The sequence below is a fragment of the Odocoileus virginianus genome, chromosome 23 (assembly GCF_023699985.2).
Source record: "Odocoileus virginianus isolate 20LAN1187 ecotype Illinois chromosome 23, Ovbor_1.2, whole genome shotgun sequence".
Lineage (NCBI taxonomy): Eukaryota > Metazoa > Chordata > Mammalia > Artiodactyla > Cervidae > Odocoileus > Odocoileus virginianus.
The window spans coordinates 26,016,063-26,041,031 of NC_069696.1; the positions used below are offsets into that span (position 1 = coordinate 26,016,063).

Genomic DNA, 24,969 nt, shown 5'->3' on the forward strand with positions numbered 1-24,969 from the left:
TTCCAACATTTTTTTCTTCAATATGTTGTTGGCTGTTCTAGGTATTTTACTTCTGGCTGCCTAGGTATTTTACTTCTCCATGTAAACTTTAGAATCAGTTTGTCACTACCCACAAGTAACTTGCTGTGGTTTTGATTGAGATTGCATTGAATACATAGATCAAATAGGAAAGAACTGATGCCTTGACAATACTGAGTCTTCCTATCTGTGGATGTGGGATATGATCTCTCTCCATGTATTCAGTTAGTTGATTTCTTTAGTCAGAGTTTTATAATTCTCTTCATGTAGATCTTGTATGTATTTTGTTAAATTTATACTTATTTTAGGAGGTGCTAATGTAAATGATATGTTTTTAAACTCCAATTGTTCACTGCTGGCATACTAGAAAATGATTGACTTTTGTGTATTAACTTTGTATCTTACAACCCTTCTGTAGTCACATATTAGTTACAGGAGTTCGTTTGTTAATTCTTTCAGACTTTCTATAAAGATGATCATGTCCTATGGGAAGAAAGACAGCTTTATTTCTTCCTTTCAAATCTGTATACCTTTACTTCCTTTTCTTGTTCTTTTGCATTTAGATGGACTCCCTGTACAATATTGAAAACAATTTTAAGAGCACACATGCTTGCCTTGTGCCTGGTCTTAGTGGAAAACCTTTGGATTTCTTACCATTAATTATGATATTAGCTATGCTTTTTGGTAGTTTTTTAAAAAAACCAACTTGAGGACATTCCTTTGTCTTTCAAGTTCTTGTAGTTTTTTTTTTTTTTTAATCATGATTGGTTGTAGAATTTTGCCAAATGTTTTTTCTACACATATTGATATGAGCATGTGATTTTTCTTCTTTAACCTGTTGATGTGATGGGTTACATTAATTGATTTTCTATTGCTAAAACAGCCCTGAATACCTGAGATAAGCCCTGCTTGGTCTTAATGTATAATTATTTCTATATATTGTTGGATTTGATTTGCTATTATGTGGTTGACAATTTTTGCCCCTATGTTCAGGAGAAGCTTTAGTTCATTTTCTTTTCTTGTAATGCCTTTTCTGGTGTTGGTATTAGGGCAGTGTTACCCTCAAAGAATTAGGAGGTATTCCCTCTCTGTCTTCTGAAAGAGATTATAGAGAATTAGTATAATTTCTTCATTAATTGTTTGGAAAAGTTCACAGTGAATCTATCTGGATGTGGTATTTTCTGTATTGGTAGAATATTAACTATTGGTTCAATTTCTTTAATAGATATAGGTGTATTCAGATTATCTGTTTCTTTCTATGTGAGTTTTGGTAGATTATATCTTTCTATTTGAATTCTTCATTCTTGTCTTTTACATCACTGTTATTAATCATTTTATTTCACTTATATATAAGAAAACATGCATACATAAGAATACATCACTGAACACATTTTTTATATTATTATTTTGAACTGTTATCTGCTGGACTTATTACAAATAAGAAAAATAAAAGTTTTAAATTTATCTTCATTTTTGTCTTCAGTTACTAAGTCATGTCCGACTCTTACAACCCCATGGACTGTAGCCTGTCAGGCTCCTCTGTCCATGGGATTCTCCAGGCAACAATGCTGGAATAGGTTGCCATTTTCTTCTCCAGGGGATCTTCCTGACTCAGGAATGAAACCCTGGACCCCTGCATTGCAGGCAGATTCTTTACCAACTGAGCTATGAGGGAAGCCCGTCTTTACCTATGTCTTCTCTGAAGCTCATCCTTTCTTTGATGAGATCTGAGTTTCTGAACTTTATTATTCTTTTTTATCTAAAGAACTTCTTTTAACATTTCATTCAAGGCAGGTCTACTGGAACCATTTCTTCAATAGTTGTCTGATATAGTATTTTTTCTTTGCTTCTGAAGAATAACTGCAGGGTACAGAACTTTAGGTTGGTGGATTTTTTTCTCTCAACACTTTAAAATTCTTTGTATATTCCTTTCTTGTTTGCTTGGTTTTGGAGGAGAAGTAAGATATCATTATTTTCCTCCTCTATAGGTAAGGTTGGGTTGTTCTAAGAAATTATCTCATATTTGATTTTCTGTAGTTTGAAAATGACATATCTAGTTTATATTTTTTGGCATTTATCCTGCTCATTGTTCTCATAGCTTTCTAGATTTGTGGTTTGGTGTCTGACATTAATTTGGTAGAAATTCTTAGTCGTTATTTTTTAAAATATTTTTTCTATTCCTTTGTCTCTTTCTTCTCTTTCTAGAATTCCCATTACCTGTATGTTACAACTTTTATAGTTTCACATCCTTGGATAGTCTGGAATTTTTTTTTCAGTCTTTTGCCCTTCACTTTTCACTTTTGGTGTTTTCTATTGGTGTATCTTGAAGTCAGAGATTATTTCCTCAACTGTGTCCAGCAAGCCAATCAAAGGCATTCTTTACTCCTGTTACTGTGCTTCTGTTCTCTAGATTTTTTTCTTTTTGGATCTTTCTCAGAATTTACATCTCTTTGATTTACACTGCCCATTTGTTCTTGCATGCTGTTTGCTTTTTCCATTAAAGATCTTGGCATCTTAATTATAGTTGTCTTACATTTCTAGTCTACCAACTCTGAAATCTCTGCCATGTCTGGTTCTGATGGTTGCTCTGTCTCTTCCAAAAGTTTTTCTTTTTATTTTCAGTATGTCTTTTTTTTTTTTTTTCCTTCATAGCCAGAAAAGATGTACTGGGTGAAAGGAACTGTTATAAATAGGCCTTTAGTAATGTGATGGTAATATGTGAGGGAACGAAAGCATTCTATGGTCCTATGGGTCTTAGGCTCTTAGTGAGTCTCTGCTTCTGGACTGTGAACTTCAGGTGTGCTTTCCAGTCCCCCGACCCCTCATTGGTGGGACAGGATAGCTAGAATGGCTAGAGTTGGGTATTACCCTTCCCCCAGGTCAGCTGGGCTCTGATAATGCCCCAGCAGGTTAGACTTTGGTTCCTAGTTCCCCCTAAAAGCAGGCTTTCTTAAGATAAACAGAGTGCCCTGGCATATTTCAAAATGGTTCCCGTTCCCCTCCCCATGCTGGAAGCACAAAAAATTTATTCTCCGATATCACTGTGAAAACCTAATTGAGCTCTTGAAGTAAAGCTCACAAAAGTGTGGGGGCCCTCAATCCCTCAATCCCTCTGGAATTTTCATCCCTCAGAATTGTCCGTGCTGAGCCTCTTGTCAGGTACAGTTCAGGTTTTTCTTACCATAGAACTTGTTCCCAAGGAGATTTGTTATTGTGGATTTCTTTTCCAGCTGGCCACAGTCCTTTGCATTTGCCTGTTGGTCTCTCCAATTGGAAGGGCAGCAGTTTACCCTATGACCCCACCTGTCTGACAGATCTAAGAAGATTTGTTGATTTTTCAGCTTTTTACTTAATGTTAGGATGAAGAGGTGGAGAAGGAAATGGCAACCCACTCTGGTATTCTTGCCTGGAGAATCCCAGGGACAGAGGAGCCTGGTGGGCTGCTGTCTGTGGGGTCGCACAGAGTTGGACACGACTGACGTGACTTAGCAGCTGCAGCAGGATGAAGAGGATTCTTCTAGCTTCTTATATGCTGAATCAAAAGAGGCATTCTTAAAATAGAATTAAAAAAAATACAAAGCCAGGTAGCAGCCTCTTTATATTATCATAACAGATTGTATGATCAGCACTAATTCAATATATACTTAACCCAGGTATTTGAAATACCCTCTTTATCACATAAAAACTTATCTCTTAAGTGTAAATCTCTTCCATAAGTCCATTGATCCCTAACTCAATACAAGACTATCTTCATGATTATAGTTTTATAACTAGCTCTGCAATTAGGTAGGAAAATTTCCAACTTTTCTATCAATTTTTTTCTTGGTTGTATTTGGAATAGTTTTCTGAAATATCCCATTTTGGTTTGGTTGAAATTGCATAGAATTTATATATAAAATCAGATAACTGACATTTTATGTTAGTGAGTCTTTCCAACCAAGAACATGGTATATATCTGCATTTAGTTAGGTCTTTTTATAGCTTTCAATATTATATTTACAAACTATAAATATACTAGTTATTTTTTGTTATATTTGTTCCTACATTTTTAAAGTTTATGTTGTTGTGAAAAGAATTTTTGTTACATTTCTTATTTAGTAATTCTTAGGGTACTGGAAGAGTATTAACATCTAATGTTACAAGTAGACAGCAATCTTGTTGAATTTGTTTATTTTAATTGATTATCTATAGATGCTGTAGAGTTTCCTGAACAATTGTATTGTCTGAAACAGAAGGTAATTTTATATCACTCTTTCCCATTATTAGATATATTATTTCTTGTTCTTGTGTTATTGCACTGGCCTCAGTACTACGTTGAATAGAAGCAGTGACAGTGGGCATCCTTGTCTTACATCTTACCTTAATGAAAATACTTTTAAAATTTCACAATTAAACAATCTATGAGCGGTGCAGTTTTGATAGATACACTTTAAAAGCTAATTTGCCCACATTTTTCTCATCATAAATGGTTAATTATATTAAGTGCTTTTATATGTCTGATGCCCTGGAATAAGAAGTGGCAACCCACTCCAGTATTTTTGCCCAGAGAATCCCAGGGATGCACGAGTGCAGGGGGTCGCAAAGAGTTGGACATGACTGAAGTGACTGAGCACAATATAACCATGGAATTTTTCTCCTTCCGTTATTTTCTATATAGCTTTAATTAACAGATTTGTTTCTTATTTGGTGGTACCCTTCCACTCCTGGGCTTCCCTTGTGACTCAGACAGTAAAGCATCTGCCTGCAATGCAGGAGACCTGGGTTAGATCCCTGGGTCAGGAAGATCCCCTGGAGAGGGGAATGGCAACCCACTCCAGTACTCTTGCCTGGAAAATTCCATGGATGGAGGAACCTGGTAGGTGACAGTCCATGGGATCGCGAAGAGTCAGACACGACTGAGCAACTTCACTCACTTCCACTCCTAGAATAAACTGCATTTGGTCTCTTTCACTGTTTTCATCTAGTTTGGATTACAAGGTTGTATTAGTCTTATAGGCATGAGTTTCTTTTCTACTATTTGAAGTACTGTGTTTGGGAAAAGAGAGGAAGAGAGAAAGCAGGAAAGTCTAGCACTCGAAAATTTGATAAAAACACATTTGTAAACCTCTCTGGACCTGTTGTTTTTTCAGAAGTTAGTAATCGTAGATGTGAAAGAATTTCGATATCCAATTTGATTTTTTAAAGATTATATATCACCATTTATTCTCTAAGTCTATCTTGTGAGAACTCAGAAAGCTTACTAAATAAAGGAAGCAAAACCTACAGATATTACAGAAGGTCAAATGGTATTTTGTAGTGTCTGGCATACCCACTTCTATAACACAGAAACAGCCCATAAACATGAGTGCTCTTTTGTGACATATTTGTGATATGGGGCTTTGGGAAGGAGGTAATGGTGGTGATGGGGGGCACATTACCTATAAACTAAAAGTTAGGTTTTGATTTAGTTTTGTTTATTTACTGTGACACATTAGCAAAAATACAGACATAATTATCAATATATATATTACAATGTTTCTTCTACTAAATACTTAAATATTAAATAAGAGATCTCATACCGAATTAAGCTTTTTTTATACGAAACCTAGAAAGAGCTCAGTTCTTCCTGGTGAAGAATTGTAGCCAGGAGCAAGCTACATTTTTCACTATTATCCTCAAAATGATAAAAATTGCTGCTGTTTTTGCACTTAAGCTGGCAATGTGAATAGACAGTAGTCAATTAGATGATTGCTTACAGATGTGAGGAAACTCACTCTTTTTGGAAAATTGAAAACATCGACAACTTCAAACCTAGGCCACCCAACAAACTCCATAATCAATTGCTGGAGAAATGCTAAGTTTTACTTTATCTAGCACCACAATCTTTAAAAAAATAAATACTCCAAATATAAACAGCTAAAACATTAAAGTCCCTTGAAATCTAAGATCCTAAGCAATGTTTATCAAAGCATGTTCCAGGAATTATCCCCATCAACACATTTGAATGAATATTAAAAATGCAGATTTCTTGGCCTGCATCCCCTCCCCCATCCATGAAATCAGAAACTGTTGAGAGCTGCCAAGATTCTGCATTTTTAATGTTTCTGTGAGTATTTACCTTGCCACTCCTTTCCAGTAATTTTTCTACACAACAAGGCATGAGAAGATCTTGCCTAAAGCATGTTTAATCAGTTATCACCATCATCGACTACTTCACTGAAGATATTTTAGAAAGCCTTAAGTCCTACCTTCAAAAAATTTTATTCTTTACTTTTTAAAAAGAGATGGTTATATCTTACAGAGACTTTCTATTTCATAAAATTTGTATTCTGAGCATACATTGGTATAATTATATAATTGATGTATTTATGAAGCTATGTGGAATAATTTTTCATTTCTATTTTGAACCTTTTATTTTTGTAAAAGGTATGTAAGCAAGCAGGCTTCCCAGGTTGTGTAGTGTTAAAGAATCTGCCTGCCAAAGCAGGAGATGGAAGAGATGCTGGCTTAATTCCTGGGTCAGGAAGATCTCCTGGAATAGGAAATGGCAACCCACTTCAGGATCTTGCCTGAAAAATTCGATGAACAGAGGGGCCTGGTGGGCTACAGTCCATGGAGTCTGAAAGAGTTGGACACAACTGAGCATTTCATAATTTGAATTCATTTAAAGTGCAACTATTCTATTTATTTTTTTCTTTGGGGATTATCAGCTAAAGCAAGACTATATGATGTATGTTTCAAGAGCAATGGGAAACAAATAGAGGTTTTAATAGAAAATGTTAACAAACGAAGAAAGAGTCATAAAGTTTACTTCAAAATCACCAAGGAAAATTTAAGAATGCAACTATAGGAAGCCTTCTACAATTTGATTTATTGATAAAACACTTTAAAAGGACAAATAATTAAGGTGGATGAAAACAAGGTAGAATGGTTAGTTATTATTTTGATAAAGGGATGAGATGATTGAAGTAATGAATCTCAGGATTGTTTCAACAGTCATTTCAGATTAAAGCATAAAAAAAGACAAATGATAGGAAAGATGGTGGGAGATGGTTTAATCATAGCAAACATTGCCCAACTTGCCATAGACATTTATTCATTCAGTTATAGTCATTTAGTTATGATGATGACTTTCTAAGTTCTCTAACTTATGAACATTTTATTCTTTTCCCCAAAGGGAATCTCTTACTTATAGCATTTGTTAGCTACTTTGGAGCCAAGCTTCACAGGCCAAAAATAATTGGAGCTGGGTGCCTGATCATGGGAGTTGGAACATTGCTCATTGCAATGCCTCAGTTCTTCATGGAGCAGTAAGTCTAAAGCAAACATCTTTTTCTTGCGTTAACCAACAACTGTATTGTCTCTCTTTTAATGAATATAATTAATTATTTAAATTTGAAAAAATAATTCCTGGTCATTACAATAACCATGATAGTTTGTATCATGATAATTCACATCTTATTTTATTACATGCACTTTGGGCAAAATTTCAAAATGCTTACAATTTTACTTATGATTTAATAAACTGTAAAAAAATGTTTTTCAATATACCACTATGTATGGATGTCAACATTATTTATGGGAAATTTTCACAAATATGCCTTCATTCAAATGATTTAATACAGCTGTGGAGGCAAAGTTCTAAGTAAAGAAAAAGTAATAAGCGTCAAATGAGTGTTGAATGGGTAATAAACGAATGCTACAGACAATATGCTGGATCATGGTAAAATTGACTGGTAGATGATTGACTGAGGGATACATTACCAACTGAAATAACTATTCAAATATGATCGCACAGAGCTTTCTCAACAGAAGTGCAGTGTTTGTATTCTGTAAACTTAAAGCTTCCTGTTGATACTTTTGTTGGTAATTTTATCAGTACTTGCATACAACTTCAGTAGTTCCAAAGATTTCATCATATCATTTCATCTTCATGACAACCCATGAGGCAGGAGAGCACAGTTTATCCTTTTTTTCTTTAGAGCTAGGGACCATACCTAGAGAGTCTGGTGACCTTCCAAGTCTAGGTGTCTTATAATTACAGAACTGGATCCTTAAAACAGGCATTCTGATATCTTCTTCATTCATGTACATACTGCCTATCTTCTCTGTGGTTGCCCATTGCCTACTGAGCTAAGTGACAAGCAAGAGGTTTTAAAGCAAGAGAATATTTTAGGAAATTGTGTATCAGATAAATCTGTGATGACTGCCCACTCTAGACCACCATACCATGACATTTTAAAGCTGGAGAGATTTACAAATGATCTGCGTGTGCTAAGTTGCTTCAGTCGTGTCTGAGTCTGTAACTCTATTGACTTGCTTGCCAGGGTCCTCTGCCCATGAGATTCTCCAGGCAAGAATACTGGAGTGGGTTGTCATGCCTTCCTCCAGGAGATCTTCCTGATCCAGGGATCGAACCTGTGTTTCTCACATCTCCTGCCTTGGCAGGCAGGTTCTTTACCACTAGTGTCACCTGAGAAGCCCACAAATGATCTGGCCCAAACTTTTTCTTGGTTTCCCGGGTCACTTATATAAATATAGTCTGATTTTGACATCCATATCCGATCTATAAAGACAGCTCACAGAATCCATTGTGTAGAATCTTTCCTACCTATTTGGATGGTTTCTGTGACTCTTTTGTCTTTGTATGGCTTCAAGATTTCTACCTACTCTTTAGACACCTATCTGACCTCCTTTCCATGAGGCAGAAGTGTCCTTAGGTCACTGAGATTCTACAAAGGTATTATATGCAGCCAGTGGGTAAGGAGGAGGCAAAGGCGAGGACTGAGGAAATAGTCTGCAACCCCCCTAACCCCTGCTTGATCCAGTTCTGTGTTATCTATTCTAGTCATTGAACCTCCATGCAGCAGTTTGCTCAGGGGCGGGAAAAAAAAGAGTTCCACTAAAAATATTAAAAAATTTGAAAGCAGTTACAGAAACTAGATAAATCCTTGACCCAACTCATTCTGAAGGGCATCAGTAGCTCAGAAGAAACGTGACCTTGGGCATATTACCTAGCCTGCCTAGACCTCAGTTTATGCATCTTAAAATACATATTATAGGTAATAAAACAATAGTTAGCTTGTAATATTGTTGAAGATGTTCAGTGAGATGACACAGGTAAAATGCTTGCCAAGTTTCCTAACATAGCTAACAGCTGTGTCATTCTTGTTGTGTATTATTATCAATCCTCCTTAGATAATTAAGCCACCTGGTTTTAACCAGAGATGGCAATGATTTATCTTAAAGCTGTTGCATTCAGATTAAGAATAGTGTCGCTTCAGTTCAGTTCATTTCAGCTGCTCAGTCATATCCGACTCTTTACGACCTCATGAACTGCAGCACGCCAGCCCTCCCTGTCCATCACCAACTCCCGGAGTCCACCCAAACCCATGTCAATTGTGTCGGTGATGCCATCCAACCATCTCATCCTCTGTTGTACCATTCTCCTCCTGCCCTCAATCTTCCCCAGCATCAGGATCTTTTCAAATGAGTTAGCTCTTCACATCAAGTGGCCAAAGTAGTGAGATTTCAGCTTCAATATCAGTCCCTCCAATGAACACCCAGGGCTGATCTCCTTTAGGATGGACTGGTTGGATCTCCTTGCAATCCAAGGGACTCTCAAGGGTCTTCTCTAACACCACAGCTCTCAAGGGTCTTCTCTAACACCACAGTTCAAAAGCATCAATTCTCCAGCACTCAAGCTTTCTTTATAGCCCAGCTCTCACATCCATACATGACCATTGGAAAAACCATAGCCTTGACTAGACGGACCTTGTTGGCAAAGTAATGTCTCTGCTTTTTAATATGCTATCTAGGTTGGCCATAACTTTCCTTCCAAGGAGCAAGCGTCTTTTGATTTCATGGCTACAATCACCATCTGCAGTGATTTTGGAGCCCAGAAAAATAAAGTCAGACACTGTTTCCACTGTTTCCCCATCTATTTGCCATGAAGTGATGGGACCAGATGCCATGATCTTAGTTTTCTGAATGTTGAACTTTAAGCCAACTTTTCCACTCTCCTCTTTCACTTTCATCAACAGGCCCTTTAGTTCTTCTTCACCTTCTGCAGTAAGGGTGGTGTCATCTGCATATCTGAGGTTATTGATATTTCTCCTGGCAATCTTGATTCCAGCTTGTGCTTCCCCCAGCCCAGTGTTTCTCATGATGTACTCTGCATATAAGTTAAATAAGCAGGGTGACAATATACAGCCTTGGTGTACTCCTTTTCCTATTTGGAACCAGTCTGTTGTTCCATGTCCAGTTCTAACTGTTGCTTCCTGACCTGCATATAGGGTTTTTCAAGAGGCAGGTCAGGTGATCTGGTATTCCCATCTCTTTCAGAATTTTCCAGTTTGTGGTGATCCACACAGTCAAAGACTTTGGCATAGTCAATAAAGCAGAAATAGATGTTTTTCTGGAACTCTCTTGCTTTTTCCATGATCCAGCGGATGTTGGCAATTTGATCTCTGGTTTCTGTGCCTATTCTAAAACCAGCTTGAACATCTGTAAGTTCATCGTTCATGTATTGCTTAAGCCTGGCTTGGAGAATTTTGAGCATTACTTTACTAGTGTGTGAGATGAGTGCAATTGTGTGGTAGTTTGAGCATTCTTTCGCATTGACTTTCTTTGGGATTGGAATGAAAACTGATCTTTTCCAGTCCTGTGGCCACTGCTGAGTGTCACTTCAAGTTAATGATAAATATACTAATACAAGAAAATCAGAAGAAGTATATCTAAGAAGCCAATCAGGCTCGTGCTTAAAAATTAAAGACAGATTATTATCAACCACCTTTATATGTTGAAAGATACACTTGTTCATTTATTATTTAGTGGGTGCCAATTGCCTGGTGGGTTTTTCTGGTGGCTCAGATGGTACCATGCCAGACAATGGAGAAAAATCAAAAAGAAAGAAAACCAAAACACCCCCCTTCCCTAAACACACACACACAATTCTTTCCCTTATGAACTTACTCTCTACTGAGAATTATTATAATTTCTTTTCAACCTTTAACAGCATTAGTCACTAATTGGACACTTGTTCAAAACATTAGTTTTTGTTCTTTCAATGATGACTATACTCTGCTTAGCAGAAATTCCCTTGATGTCAAGAAAACCTAATATTAATTATAGATATGAATTATTAAGGGCCTACTCCCAACAGACCGCGTTCAGTTTTATGTGTGTTTGCTCATCTGACTCATGAATTTGTTAAATATAAATTGATCACTGTTCTAGGTAACAGGAATAGAGTAGTGACAAAAATCTCTGCTGTCGTGGATCTTATTAGAAAGAGATAGCGAGTAAACAAACAGATAAATAATGGCATATGCTGGAAATGTTAAGTGCCATAGAGAAGAATAACCCAGGGAAGACACATAAGAGTACGTGAGGGGTTGCAGTTTAAAGCAGCGTTGTCGGGGGATGATTTACCAAGATGATGACTTTTGGGAAAGGCTGAAAGAGATGAGGGGAGTCCCACATAGACATCTGGGGAAGAAGATTCCAGGCTAAATGAACAGCGAATGTTTCTATAGCAGGAGGATGGAGTCAGGCATGATGTCTGCTGCAAGGACGAGCAAGAGGAAAGTGTGGGGGGTGTGTATAGAAGGAGACTTCAAGTTGATTCTCAAACCATGATGGACATTTAAATTGCCTGAAGCTCTTGGTAAAATGTAGATTCTAAGTCAGTAGCTCTGGGTGGGTGGTTGATATTCAGCTGGTGCTACACCTCTACAGACCCCACGACACAGGTAGTAAGGTCACCAATTATTGCAAGGACCTTACCTTCTGAGAACAGGGTGAGAAGCCAGGCTAGAGATTTGAGCAGAATGACACAATCTGACATATTTTTAAAGGGATCTAGTACCTACTGTTCAGGAAAATAACTCTGGTGGGGCTGATGTGAAAGCAAAGAGACTATTTAGGAGGCCACTCTGAAACTTCATGCATCAGAATCAAGAGTGTGTCAGTGGGGGGTGGAAGCTAGGAAAAAACTAAAATCCCAGATTTAAAAACTTTTAAACTAGTATGCAGGTAAGGAAGCAACAGTTTGAACTGGACACAGAACAACAGACTGGTTCCAAATAGGAAAAGGAGTACGTCAAGGCTGTATATTGTCACCTTGCTTATTTAACTTATATGCAGAGTAAATCATGAGAAATGCTGGGCTGGAGGAAGCACAAGCTGGAATCAAGATTGCTGGGAGAAATATCAATAACCTCAGATATGCAGATGACATCACCCTTATTGCAGAAAGTGAAGAAGAACTAAAGATCCTGTTGATGAAAGTGAAAGAAGAGAGTGAAAAAGTTGGCTTAAAGCTCAACATTCAGAAAACTAAGATCATGGCATCTGGTCCCATCACTTCATGGCAAATAGATGGGGAAACAGTGTCTGACTTTATTTTTCTGGGCTCCAGAATCACTGCAGATGGTGATTGTAGCCATGAAATTAAAAGACTCTTGCTCCTTGGAAGGGAAGTTATGACCAACCTAGACAGCATATTAAAAAGCAGAGACATTACTTTGTCAACAAAGTTCCATCTAGTCAAAGCTATGGTTTTTCAATAACCATGTATGGATGTGAGAGTCAGCCTATAAAGAGGGCTGAGTGCAGAAGAATTGATGTTTTTGAACTGTGGTGTTGGAGAAGACTCTTGAGAGTCCCTTTGACTGCAAGGAGATCCAACCAGTCCATCCTAAAGGAGATCAGTCCTGAGTGTTCATTGGAAGGACTGATGTTAAAACTGAAACACCAGTATTTTGGCCACCTGATGCAACGAGCTGACTCATTTGAAAAGCCCCTGATGTTGGGAAAGATTTAAGGCTGGAGGAGAAGGGGATGACAGAGGATGAGTTGTTGGATGGCATCACTGACTCAATGGACATGAGTTTGGGTAAACTCTGGGGATTGGTGCTGGACAGGGAGGCCTGGCATGCTGAGGTTCGTGGGGTTGCAAAGAGTCGGACACGACTGAGCAATCGAATTGAACTGAATACCAGTGGCCCCCTGTTCAAACACTTCTTTGTTTCCTTATGTTTCCTAAGTAAGCACAGACCACATCTATAGCCCCCATCTTATAACTAAGAAAGCTGAAATTTGAAAAAGTTGTCATAGTATTTAGTGAAAAAAGTGACATTTACATAAAATTCTATTTATTCAAGATCTAAATAATTTTATATGCAGCAGCTGCCTTCTGATAAAAAGAAAGCTCAAATAACTAAAAACTTTAAAAAATGCTACCTAGTTGCTATTGATAGTCATTTTAAGAGCATTTAGGTTTTATATTGGGTTAGTCAAAAAGTCCATTGGGTTTTTCCGTAACCATCTCATGGAGAAACTCAAATGAACTTTTGGCCAACCCAATAATAATCCCTGATATCTCTGGAATTATATTAAAAAAAGAAAATTATATTTACCTTGAATTTAATGCTAAATGTTCTCCTGTGTAGCTAATAATTTTTAAAATTTATTCTCATTAAATAGTTTTTTAAATTTTTCTGAGGTTTATTATAAAAATATTCAGACATATAAAAAATAACTTAAAAGAATTGCACAGAAACATCCATCCACCTAACACCTGAGATGTTACTTGTCTTTGTAACTTAGGAAACCTATTTTGGTCAAGGATTCATTTGATAAAAGTACCAAAACTCTGAACCTCTTCCCTTAAATACATATATACAAAAATATTTTTATTTTTCCAATGGGGTTCGTAGACCCATTGAGGTGTAGGTTATGCAACACTGATATTCACTCTATGCTTCTTTACTCAGTCATATCTGACTTTTTGTGACCCCATGGACTGTAGGCCTCCAGGCTCCTCTGTCCATGGGATTCTCCAGGCAAGAATACTGGAGTGGATTGCCATGCCCCCATCTAGCAGATTTTCCCAACCCAGGGTTTGAACCAAGGTCTCCCGCATTGCAGATGGATTCCTTACCATCTGATCCACAAGGGAAGCCATGATATAAGATAAGCCATTTATCAACCTGAATATGTTAACAAGTCAATACATCTTGACCTTACTGTGTTAAACAGCTTTAAACTATGACTATTTTAAGCATTATTATGATGATTAGCCGTTAGTCACATAATATGAACAAAATGAGAATCAAAGTGATGTGATTCCTTTCATCAGTTACCTCTGCCCTGAATGGTGCTTGTGGAGCAGAAAAATCAACTTCTGAAGGGTAATTTGAGAAGCAGTATGGTGCTATGACAAACCTAGATAGCATATGAAAAAGCAGAGACATCTCTTTGCCAACAAAGGCCCATATAGTCAAAGCTATGGTTTTTCAGTAGTCATGTATGGATGTGAGAGTTGGACTATAAAGAGGGCTGAGTGCAGAAGAATTGATGCTTTTGAACTGTGGTGTTGGAGAAGACTCTTGAGAGTCCCTTGGACTGCAAGGAGATCCAACGAAAAGCATAACATGCTACAGTCCATGAACTTGCAAAGAGTTGGACACAACTTAGCAACTGAACAAAAACAACAGTGCTGGGCGCTGTAGATGGAATGATCACAGTCCTACCATCTGGCATTGGCTCCTCAATCCAGCTGCCATAGTAACCTTATAAACAGAGAACATTAGAAATAACTTACAGCCAGATTAATGAAATGAAGAATAGGATACTGTCTGGATAAACGGTTCAAAAAGCCCAAGTATCATTCTCAGTTCTCTAGAATCAACATTCCAGGTGTTCTACTAAATTTACAACTCCAAGTACAGTATATCAATAACCATAATTGCTAATTATTGCTTTCAGAGATAAGCATGATATTATGGAATGTTTGATATTTTTTCACCAACAGAGTAGGTGATTTATAGTTATTATTTTATATTAAAATGAGCCTCTCTAAAACATTCTTTTATTATCTTTCATGACACTGGGCAGTTGGTTCAGATATAGTGTAATATATGTGAAGCAGATATTCTAGCACTCTCTTCAGAAAACTGGACTGTTAAATGCTGGTTTGATTTAGTGATATAGATTCAGGGAGAGCTGTAGATTCAAACAGGTGTTCTAGTGAGTCAGGTAGTATACTTACAATTTTTTTCACAAGATGCTAAGAAAATGTTCTTTTTATACAGGTACAAATATGAAAGGTATTCTGTCTCCAATTCCACTCTCAGCACCTCTCCATGTTTCCTGGATTCAAACAATTCATTACCAATTCCAGTTGTGGAAAAATCACAATACAAAATAAATAATGGTAAGATAATTATTTTTGACTTGAGTAAACAAATACTTTTAGTCTTTATAGGTGATTTAGCATGCAGTATATGATTTTTGCTGTCAAAAACTTTACTACCTAAATTGAGATATTATAGTACCATTAAAAAAAAATCATAGAATATAAAGCTGAAGCTCCAATGTCTTGGCCCCCTGATGTGAAGAGTCAACACATTGGAAAAGACCCTGATGCTAGGAAAGATTGAGGGCAGGAGAAGGGGGCCAACAGAGGATGAAATGGTTGGATGGCACCATCAACTCAATGGACATGAGTTTGAGCAAACCCTGGGAGATAGTGAAGGCCAGGGAAGACTGGTGTGCTGCAGTTCATGGCATCGCAAAGAATCAGACACAACTTAGTGACTGAACATCTAAAACAAAAGCAGTATATGATGAGATCTTAAGAAAATACTCAGAAAATCAAATATTATGGAAAGATGGCGCATTTATTGCTAGTGACTGGGAAAGTTTACAGCAGTTCTAAATAATGTGTACTGTGAAACAGGGTAAAACAAGTTTAACATGTACAAATCTCATATAAAGTATTTATTTTTTTCCCCAAACACAGTTTAATTTTTGTGTTCATCCCCTTTTCATCAAAATGGCAAAAACATGATGTCAGTCAATTTGTCCCTAATCTCTACCCACGTCCCCAGGGGTAGCTTACATTCTAAGGAGCTTACATAATGGTAAAGGGGGAAATTGTGGGAGGGGAGGTCTTGCTGTTATCAGCCCTCTGTCAGCCTAAATATTTAAAATCCTTCTGGCCACAGTGTTTGTTCATATACGTCATCTTGGGGTCATCTTATGTCCACATTCATGTCCTTTTTAGCATAGCAGCTCTTTGATGCAAAAGTGACCATCATGAAAACATGGAAATAATTCTACTTTCCATACAAGATAGGATTCGGGGAATTTTGTTAACATATCCAGAGTTCCATGTGGCTGACCTACACTGCACAGCAAGGCTATGTGTGGGCCATGCTTGGGAGCATGGGAACCATCTCTTCTGTGTTACTCTAGGCACTGGAAGCCCTGTGAAGAGGCAGGGGCAAGGATGCTTAGCGATACTGCATTTCATCCTTGGGATCTTGTTACCTCTCTGGCTCTACCTGACCATGGTGGCACAGGTTTCCTCACTCATGGATTCCATGAATCTACTCACAGGTCTTTGCCATGTCTCTGGGATGCTGCACTGGTGGACACTCAAATCCTCTCTCCCCACGACCTTTAGCATCAATAGGCTCAGCCCTTCCTCTCCACTACCCTCATCTCTCTCCTATTCCTAGGCTGTGGAATCCACTTCTATAGAGGCAGTGTGGAAGCCCTTCTTTTATATACTTGCTATCCATCTAAATCTATTGTCTATACCATAAAACTTTCTCACTCCCCTGATGTCCTCATTGATGCTTTCCTTTGAGATGTCCTTCTTCTGGCCAATGAACCAGAGAGGACTGACTCTGAATGAAAGCAAGGATAGGAGAATTAAAAGAAATATTGAAATATGAGGAGAAAAATGGGGCTGGTCGTATACATGAAAAAGGTTTATCCTATCCTGCTGTATGAAAAGAAGGTATTCTCGAAGAAAAGCAAAGCATGAAAGAAGGCAATAGATACATTCAGGAGACTGTATATAAATCAGTGAATGAGACCAGAGGGGTTGTTCATGTAAGAATATAACAGATATTTGGACCTTAAAAAAGGCTGAGTGCCAAATCATTGATGCTTTTGAACTCTGGTGCTGGAGAAGACTCTTGAGAGTCCGTTAGACAGCAAAGAGATCAAACCAATCAATTCTAAAAGATATCAACCCTGAATGTTCACTGGAAGAACTGATGCTGAAACTGAAGCTCAGATACTTTGGCCATCTGATGAAAAAAGATGACTCATTGGAAAAGATCTGATGCTGGGGAAGATTGAGGGCAAGAGAAGAAGGGGGCAAAAGAGGATAAGATGGCATCACTGACTCAATGGACATGAGTTTGAGCAAACTCTGGGAGATAATGAAGGACAGGGAAGCCTGGTATACTGAAGTCCACAGGATTGCAGAGTCAGACATGACTTAGCCACTGAACAACAAAAGTTTAATTCAGTTTAATTCAGATCCACACAAAGAAGCAAGGAGACAGACTAAAGGATTTAGGCTTTGGTCTGTACCTAATGTACAGTCATTGAAGATATTTTGGGTTTGGTTTTGACAATCAAGGGAGAGACATGCTATAAATGACAATGAGTGTGTGTTTGTGTGCTGTCGTTTTCGACTCTTTGTGACTTCATGGACTGTAGTCTGCCAGGATCCTCTGTCCTTGGAATTTTCCAGGCAAGAATACTGGAGTGGGCTGCCATTTGCTTCTCCAGGGGATCTTCCTGAAAAACAATCAAACCTACATCTCTTGTGTCACCTGCATTGGCAAGCAGTTTCTCTGTCATTGTGCCACCCAGGAAGCCCATAAATGACAATACAACTAATATTTAAGCCTTTCATATTAAAAAGAGAAATGTAGGGTTTAGGGGTGGGGGATGAAGTTTTTTAATGTAAAGATACATAATTATTAGGCAAGTATAGAATATATGACTCATAAATCAATGCTTTTCTTTCCTTTAAATGAAATCCTGTTCCCTTAAAGTCATAGATATATACAAACCTTAGATACAGTGGACATAAGTATATCCTAAAGGGGTTAGCAGGGTAAATAGAGGACTCATCTCAAAAATGCTTTGCTTGCAAACCCCATTTCCTCCAAATATTTTAGAGCAGAGCTGTCTACCAGAACTTCTGTAGTGATGGGAATGTTCTATATCTATGGTATCCAGAGGTGCCTCAGACGGTAAAGAATCTGCCTGCAATGCAGGAAACCCAGGTTCGATCCCTGGGTCAGCAAGGTCCCCTGGAGGAGGGCATGGCTACCCACTCCAGTATTGTTGCCTGGAGAATCCCATGGACAGAGGAGCCTGAGAGGCTACAGCTCATTGGGTTGCAAAGAGTTGGACACAACTGAGTGACTAAGATATACACATACACATAGTAGCTATTAGCCCCATGTGACTATTGAGTACTTAAAGTATAGCCAGTGAGACTGAGGAATTGAATTTTTAATTTCATGTAATTTTAATTAATCAATTCCAGTGGCCACATGTGACTTGTGGCCACTGTATTGGAAAGCCCAGAGCTAAAGTGTCTACACTTATCTACAAGACTCCTCTATCAACAATAATAGAATCCCCCAAAGGCAGAGCTGAAATTGACACTGGAATCAATGTTGAAAAAGTAGTCCCACTATATTTGGGGGAGTGAAATAAAAATCCAGAGAAGTTAAGTGAAATATCCCTGGTCACATGGCTACATTTCTAGGAAAGACAAAATCGGAACTAAACGTCACATGATTACACAATAATCTTTTATGTCACAAAGTCTGATTCATCCACCCAAAAGGGTTCACCCCAGTCCTTAATAACCCATATTTCACTTTCAAAAATTACTTTCAAAGTTACTACAAGAGAAAATATCTCCTACCTCATAAGATTCTTAGGATAATTCAATTTGAAAAAGTCTGAAAACCACTTAGCTCAGTGCTTGCCAGAAAGGGAACTTCCAGAAGTGGTGATTGTTGGAGGTAGTTAATATTAACACTTTTGTTAAAGTCACCTAACTGTATTTAATTATGATATAGGGAGTAATTATTCTACTTCACATGATCATATTAAGACATGACTTTTATGAAAGCATTTTAAACATTTTAGCTTTGAATTTTCCTCTAAAAATAATATCAGAAGCTTCTCTTTTTTGGGAATTGTTATACCACTAAAGCATGAGAGTGTCAGTCCCTCAGTCATATCCAACTCTTTGTGACCCCATGGACTGCAACCTTCTGGACTCCACTGTGCATGGAATTCTCCAAGCAAGAATACTGGAGTGGAGAGCCATTCCCTACACCAGGGCATCTTCCAGACTCAGGGATTGAACCTGGGTCTCCTGGACTGCAGGCAGATCCTTTACTATCTGAGGCACGAAGTATGGTTTTTAAGTTTTATATGAATTTGTTTCTGAAATGTGAGCCCTTAACATGTCTACTCACTATCAAACAATTTCAGTTGTAGGCAATGCTGCTAAAATTTGAAGTATCACCCATATAAAACTTGAAATTCAGATAAACCTTGGTCACAGATAAAATTTCAAGTGATTTCTGCTGCAAATAGAAAGTTTAAAGATTCTGTTTTGCATATAGGGTTATCGTTACCATCTTTCTAAATTCCATATATATGTGTTAGTATACTGTAATGGTCTTTATCTTTCTGGCTTACTTCACTCTGTATAATGGGCTCCAGTTTCATCCATCTCATTAGAACTGATTCAAATGAATTCTTTTTAATGGCTGAGTAATATTCCATGGTGTATATGTACCACAGCTTCGAAACATGTATATTATCTAGGGTGAAACAGATCACCAGCCCAGGTTGGATGCATGAGACAAGTGCTCGGACCTGGTGCACTGGGAAGACCCAGAGGGATTGGGTAGAGAGGGAGGTGGGAGGGGGGATCGGGATGGGGAACACATGTAAATCCATGGCTGATTCATGTCAATGTATGACAAAACCCACTACAATATTGTAAAGTAATTAGCCTCCAACTAATTAAAAAAGAAAGAAAGAAAGTTTAAAGATTAAGGCAAGAAAACCCTTTGTTCAAATTTTTCTATTTTTGCCCAGACTGGACATTGTATGTTACTGAAGTACAGGAATTCAAGTAACTCAGTAGAAATATGAAATAAAAAGAAAGAAAATAAGAAATAAGGAGAACGATAGATTTCCTTGGTCAGTTTCTGGGGGATTTACACTACCTAAAATATGTTGCTCAAACTCCTATCAATTGATTTATTGCTGATTTCACTTCTGCATTCTCATGCATCTTTAGGACAAGTTGTAGACATGCAGAATAAATGTTTAACTTCAATAGTGTTTGGATTTCAATCCTTTTGTTTGTTTTCCTTTTAAGAATGTCAAATTGATGCCAGCTCCTCCATGTGGGTTTATGTCTTCCTGGGAAACCTTCTTCGTGGATTTGGAGAAACTCCCATTCAGCCTCTAGGCATTGCCTACCTTGATGATTTCGCTAGCCAGGACAATGCGGCTTTCTACATTGGTAATTCCCGCCTCATTCATCTTTCTGGGGTGCAGGATACTTGGTTTTCTCGACTCTATTCTCAACTAAATAGGGTGTGGAAGGTTTTATATTTCATATCTAACTCCTCTATTCAGTTCACACTTTTCTTAAGTTCACATTGAGGGTTTGGATAGTGAAGAAACTTCAGTTAAAAGGACCTGTTGCATTAGGGAAAGAAAATTGGATTAAAAGAAATTATCTGTGAGCTCAACTGCTGTGGTGTATGACCTGTATCTTTATGGATACAGAAGAAGGACAAGAGCCAGGCCTGAGCCACTTTTCTAGAACAGGTCCCAGTGTGGCTAAAATCACAAAAACAAAAATATGTGTTTGGTCGTTCAGTCATGTCCAACTCTTTCCCACTCCATGGACTAAACCCATCCAGACTCCTCTGTCTTGGGCTTTTTCAGACAAGAATACTGGAGTGGGTTGCCATTTCCTCCTCCAGGGCATCTTCCTGACCCAAAACAAAAATATAGCAATTCCAAAGCCAGGCGAATCAAAGCAGCGTTTATCGAGTGCCTCTTATATTCTGGAAGCTAAATATGTTCTGTTTCACACATTAGTCTTGGTTTCTGGGGGTTCTGATCTTCTGAGGGTTTCACCTTCAGAGACAGAAGGACAATATTTAACTTCATTAAGGCAGTGGGTGGTGGGGCAGATGGTGCTGTGTCTGAATGGAGGAGCTTGGTGGGCCCCAGTCCATGGGGTCGCCAAGAGTTGGACATGATGAGCGATTTCACTAACTTAACTATAGCTCGGTATAGTTCTGTCCTGGCTAGTCACATGGAATTCCAGAGGGTTCTGATGACAGCCAAGAATGCTGTATGTAGTTAAAAACAGGGCACCTGTTCTAATGGGAAGCTGCAACACAGATCAGGATGTAGAACAGAAGCTCCAACACATGTGTTAGGCCATTACTCTGGGGAGCAGAAGAAAGACTGTAGCCAGGAGATGCACATAAGTGTCATTGTGTCCCTGTTCTGTCCAGGAGCTCAGAGGCTGCTCTCTCTCCTTCGTCCTCTTTTCTATTCTGTAAAAGATCCAGTATGAATTTTCCAGGTGGCTCAGTGTTAAGGAATTTGCTTGCCAATGCAGGAGCCACAGGAGATGTGGGTTCAATCCCAGGTTTAGGAAGATTCTCTGGAGGAGGAAATCGCAACCTTCTCCAGTATTTTTGCATGTGAAATCCTATGGACAGAGAAGCCTGGTGGGCTACAGTCCACAGGGTCATAAAAGAGTTGGATATGACTTAGTGACTAAACAACAATAATAACAAAACTGAGGTCTAAAAAGTTTAAGAAGAGTGCCAAAGACCACAAGACTGAGGACTCAGCCCTTAGCCCAGATGTGGTTCTTTATCCACTGCACAGTGTGACACTGTGGGGACCTGCTGCTCAGCTGGACTGTTCAATGTGTCCTGTCCTCCACCTACAGCCCATAGGGTCACAGAGAGTCAGACAGTACTGAGCATACATGCATACACGCAACTGCTATTTACTCCTCCAGTTAATCTCCCTGGGATATGCGCAATACAGTCTGTGATGAAATAAAAGGCAGATGGGTGATATTTTGCAAGGATAGCAGACTTTTTGGTTACTAGCAATGATGTCATTGAGGAGATCTGCTCCAGCTACCTGGAGCTCCCCAGGTGGGTCAGGAGCATTGCAGAGTGCACCTCTTCCTTCTCTCAAGTCAAACTCCTTTGCTTGAGCTGCATAGTTACTGTGTTCACAGGTGATCCCCTGGAAGCTCTAACACAAGCTCTTTCCCATTAAGATGGAAGAAATCAATTTTAATGTTGAAACAAGTCTTATGGTCAATTAAGCAACTGACCATAAAAGGTTTTCAAAAGACTGTCAGAACAGTATAATTCTGATTTTTATCACTAGGGGGAATCCAATCCTAGGGAGTAAAGTTTGTTCCATTTGCCAAAATTAGCTGAGTCTTAGTGTTATTATCTTACTAAAAGGTAATTAATGCCTTAAAGATGCTCATTCTTCTTCCAACACTGAGAAGAAGTTATTTCCGGATTCAGTGAGGTTGAAAAGTTGACAAATTAAGTACACTTAAGGGAAGAGTTGATGAAATATTTTCAGTGACTAACTGGATCTCATGCATGTTTCCTGTTTAAAATTTTATTAATTTACAAAAGCAAAGAAATGGTACTTTTCTATTTTGTAGGATGTGTGCAGACAGTTGCAATTATAGGACCAATCTTTGGCTTCCTGTTAGGCTCGTTATGTGCCAAACTGTATGTTGACATTGGCTTTGTAAATCTAGGTAAGGAAGTTTATTTCTATTTATTCATCTATTTTAGTTACTGTAATTTTTAATGGGAATAGTGTCAAAAATATCAAATTGTCTTTTTACAAAATGATAGGATGGTAGTCTTTCATAAAATGAAAATAATCCTTGAAAACTTATTACTTATACAATTATCACACACATTAATAAATGGAACATGAAAAATAGGTGGTGATTATAACCAGATGAACCATAGTTTGTTAATTAGTTGTATCATTTTCCACTTCTGGTTTCCCAGTTTAAAGGTGTTTAAGCTTAGTTAAGACTAACAACAGTGGCTTCTTACAGGCTTCAGGTGAATCAACATTTACTACAGTCACATCAATTAATAACATATTTCTGGACTTTCCAAAAAGGCCAACAATTGAAAGTCTCTGGCAACTAAAATTCCTTTCTTTAATGTACAAATCTTTTTTAGTTGAAGAAACTTTATAGTGAGACTAACTTTCCTTCTGGAGGAATGCTTGTGGAGGGAATAAATGAGGACTTCATCTCTCCATAGCTGTTAATTTGTTTCTTTCCTTATAAGATGTAGGCCCTAGACATACATAGAAATTATCTGTTTTCCTGAAGAATTCCTAGAAAGCAGTTAAAAACAAGAAAACAAATTTTAGTTTTAAAAATTTTGGAATCACCTTGTCACTAGTGTGTGTTACAAATGATTATGATGTGTTACAATAGAATGCAAAACACTTGAGCTAGCTGTTCTTTTTTAATCAAATAACCAGAATATGCATTCCAGAAATTTTGTTTATTCGTTTATTACTCCTCACATTTATTTCATGTCTACTCTAACTCAAGTGATGTTCTACCAAAGTGAACAAAACAGTTGATTCCTTGACTTCATGACGTTTAAAATCTGGTCATGGTGACTGATATAGATAAGAACGTGTTGGCATGATGAGAGGTACCGAGGAAAATAGTAACAAGGAAGCAATGAACATGCAGTGATAACTAAATCAAACATTTCACTGAGTACAATGTAGTGCTGATCAAGCCTAATTGTCAAAGGATTCTCATAGAGTGTAATAGAGTTAGAGTACAATAGTATGTTTCATATGTTCTTATATATATATATATTTTTAAAAACTTTATTTGCTTAAAATACATTTGTCAGTGCTTACATTTCAGTCAAATAAGAAACACTATCAAAAATTTTATAATGAATAAATATTGATGTTTTAATTATTAAAGCATATACAAATCTTGTTTCAGAACTAGAATATCTCTGAAATATTACTAATCATCATTTAATAAATAACATTCTGAGTGGCTCAGACTAGATTTGGGCCTAAGCATATAGGGTCTTTTTCTTTCAGTAAAATTCTAGACATTCAATGTGTAAATCAGATGAAAATGGCACTCATGTGGGAGAGGTAGCAGAAGGCTTTAAACCCTCCTGAGTCTTTCTCGCATGTTGCTTTCCTCCTGTCATAGGTCCGGGGGTCCCTCTGCAGAAGCCCAGAGCAGAGTGAGAACCCCTCCAGGACTGTGGATTCTATATTTTTAATCTAAGGAACAAAAGAGAAATAATTGTGCTCTGAAGACATCTTCTTTCCTTTAAGAAGCAAGATCATAATAATGTTCAGTTCAGTTGCTCAGTCATGTCCAGCTCTTTGGAACCCCATGAATCGCAGCACACCAGGCCTCCCCGTCCATCACCAACTTCCAGAGTTCACCCAAACCCACGTCCATTTGGTCGGTGATCCTATCCAACTAGCTCATCCTCTGTCATCCCCTTCTTCTCCTGCCTTCAACCTTTCCCAGCATCAGCATCTTTTCCAATGAGTCAACTCTTCGCATGAGGTGGCCAAAGTATTGGAGTGTCAGCTTCAGAATCAGTCCTTCCAGTGAATATTCAGGACTGATTTCCTTTAGGATGGACTGGTTTGAACTCCTTGCAGTCCAAAGGACTCTGAAGAGTCTTCTCTAGCTCTGCAGTTCAAAAGCATCAATTCTTTGGCACTCAGCTTTCTTTATAGTCCAACTCTCACATCCATACATGACCATTGGAAAAACCATAGCCTTGACTAGACGGACTTTGTTGACAAAGTAATGTCTCTGCTTTTCAATATGCTGTCTAGGTTGGTCATAACTTTCCTTCCAAGGAGTAAGCGTCTTTTAATTTCATGGCTGCAATCACCATTTGCAGTGATTTTGGAGCCCAGAAAAATAAAGTCAGCCATTGTTTCCACTGTTTCCCCATCTATTTGCCGTGAAGTGATGGGACCAGATGCCATGATCTTAGTTTTCTGACTGTTGCA

At 38.0% G+C, this 24,969-nt stretch overlaps 1 protein-coding gene across 5 annotated transcripts in view; it reads left to right on the forward strand.

The window, feature by feature from the left end:
- SLCO1C1 (solute carrier organic anion transporter family member 1C1) overlaps positions 1-24,969 on the forward strand; it is a 76,693-nt gene that overhangs the window by 17,268 nt on the left and 34,456 nt on the right. For all 5 annotated transcript variants that reach the window (XM_070453724.1, XM_070453722.1, XM_020869505.2 and 2 more), the window contains 4 exons: positions 7,175-7,307; positions 15,096-15,217; positions 20,231-20,377; positions 22,583-22,681. In XM_070453724.1, the coding sequence (XP_070309825.1) occupies positions 7,175-7,307; positions 15,096-15,217; positions 20,231-20,377; positions 22,583-22,681 (501 nt within the window). The remainder of the gene's footprint in view (positions 1-7,174; positions 7,308-15,095; positions 15,218-20,230; positions 20,378-22,582; positions 22,682-24,969) is intronic.